At 43.0% G+C, this 1,364-nt stretch overlaps 1 protein-coding gene across 1 annotated transcript; it reads left to right on the top strand.

The window, feature by feature from the left end:
* Nucleotides 1-267: 267 nt before the first annotated feature.
* Nucleotides 268-982, top strand: cts12 (cathepsin 12; the record flags this gene model as incomplete). The annotated part of the gene is given in 3 exon segments (XM_014031617.1): nucleotides 268-432; nucleotides 512-733; nucleotides 814-982. Coding segments are annotated over 3 exon segments (556 nt in total), but the record flags the coding sequence as incomplete, so codon positions are not given.
* Between the last annotated feature and the right edge of the window lie 382 nt (nucleotides 983-1,364).

A 1,364-nucleotide genomic window follows, 5' to 3' on the forward strand; every position in this document is an offset into this window, starting at 1 on the left:
GCGGTATCTAACTGAATAATGTATATATTTAAGTCACAAGTTAAATATTCAGCTTGTTAACTAAATATTAATTTGTAAGTTAAATATTTAGTTTGTAAACTATGACATTTATAAATGTATGAATCATATGGTGAAAAACTGACTTTGAAAAATCAATATGTTCTTTGTTTCTTATAAAAGGCTAAATAAAACAAAAATATTGGTAATAATTTTTGACTGTGTGACTTTACGAACAGCAGCCCATAACCGTCTGTTCTTCATTTGTAGACCAGACAGGAGTACCGGGTTTTACAAGGTGCCATGATCAACGCCCAGTTTGTTCAGAGAGGAAGAGAAGTTTCTGCTCGAAGGCTGCGTTACAACGCTAAGAAATCAGACACTTGGTTTGTGGACTACAGGAACCAGGGTTATGTCACTGAGGTTAAAGATCAGGTATGATGCCCCCGGGTTTTGATCRGATCTAACGTAGACCGGATTTTACCCAGCTTTGTTTTTTGGGTCTGTCTGACAGGGGTACTGCGGTTCATGCTGGGCTTTCAGTACCACTGGTGCAATAGAGGGGCAGCTGTACAAGAAGACAGGTCAGTTGGTCTCCTTGAGTGAGCAAAACCTGGTGGACTGCTCCAAACCGTACGGTACTCATGGGTGCAGCGGTGCCTGGATGGCCAACGCATATGACTACGTGATCAACAACGGGCTGCAGGCATCAGACAGCTACCCCTACACCTCAGTGGTGAGGCTCAGTCTGCAGGCGCCCTCGTGATGAAGGGAGAAGCATTCTGCACCCGGCCTGACACCTCTTTCCTTCCACAGGACACACAGCCTTGTTTTTATGACAGCCGGMTGGCAGTGGCACACATCAGAGACTACAGGTTCATTCCTCAGGGAGACGAGCAGGCTCTGGCTGACGCTGTGGCAACGGTCGGCCCCATCACTGTAGCTATAGACGCTGATCACTCCAGCTTCCTGTTCTACAGCTCAGGTTATCTGTCAGACATGAGATGATCTGTTTGATCAAATGTTTACCTGCTTCATGTGCAGCTGTGTTTTAAAGGGATCCCCGATTAGTTGTAACATTACACTTTATATGATAAACATATATTTTAACTGTAAAATAAAGACTGTAAAAATACTGTAGGATGTTTAGTTTCGTAAATTTTTAAAAATATACTTAATACGGACAGAGCCATTTTATTTAAAAGCAAAGCATTCTGGGTAAATGATGACGTGGATAGGTCCTCGGTGCGAGGCTGCTAGCGAGCTATATCCACCCTGAAGGTTAATGTTGGATAATATCTGATGATCGACTCTTTTAAATGAAACCAGAGAGCGTTGACAGAGAGGAGAAGGTAGAAATGACTCAG

This window comes from Austrofundulus limnaeus, unplaced genomic scaffold, assembly GCF_001266775.1.
Source record: "Austrofundulus limnaeus strain Quisiro unplaced genomic scaffold, Austrofundulus_limnaeus-1.0 Scaffold1283, whole genome shotgun sequence".
Taxonomy (NCBI): Eukaryota; Metazoa; Chordata; class Actinopteri; order Cyprinodontiformes; family Rivulidae; genus Austrofundulus; species Austrofundulus limnaeus.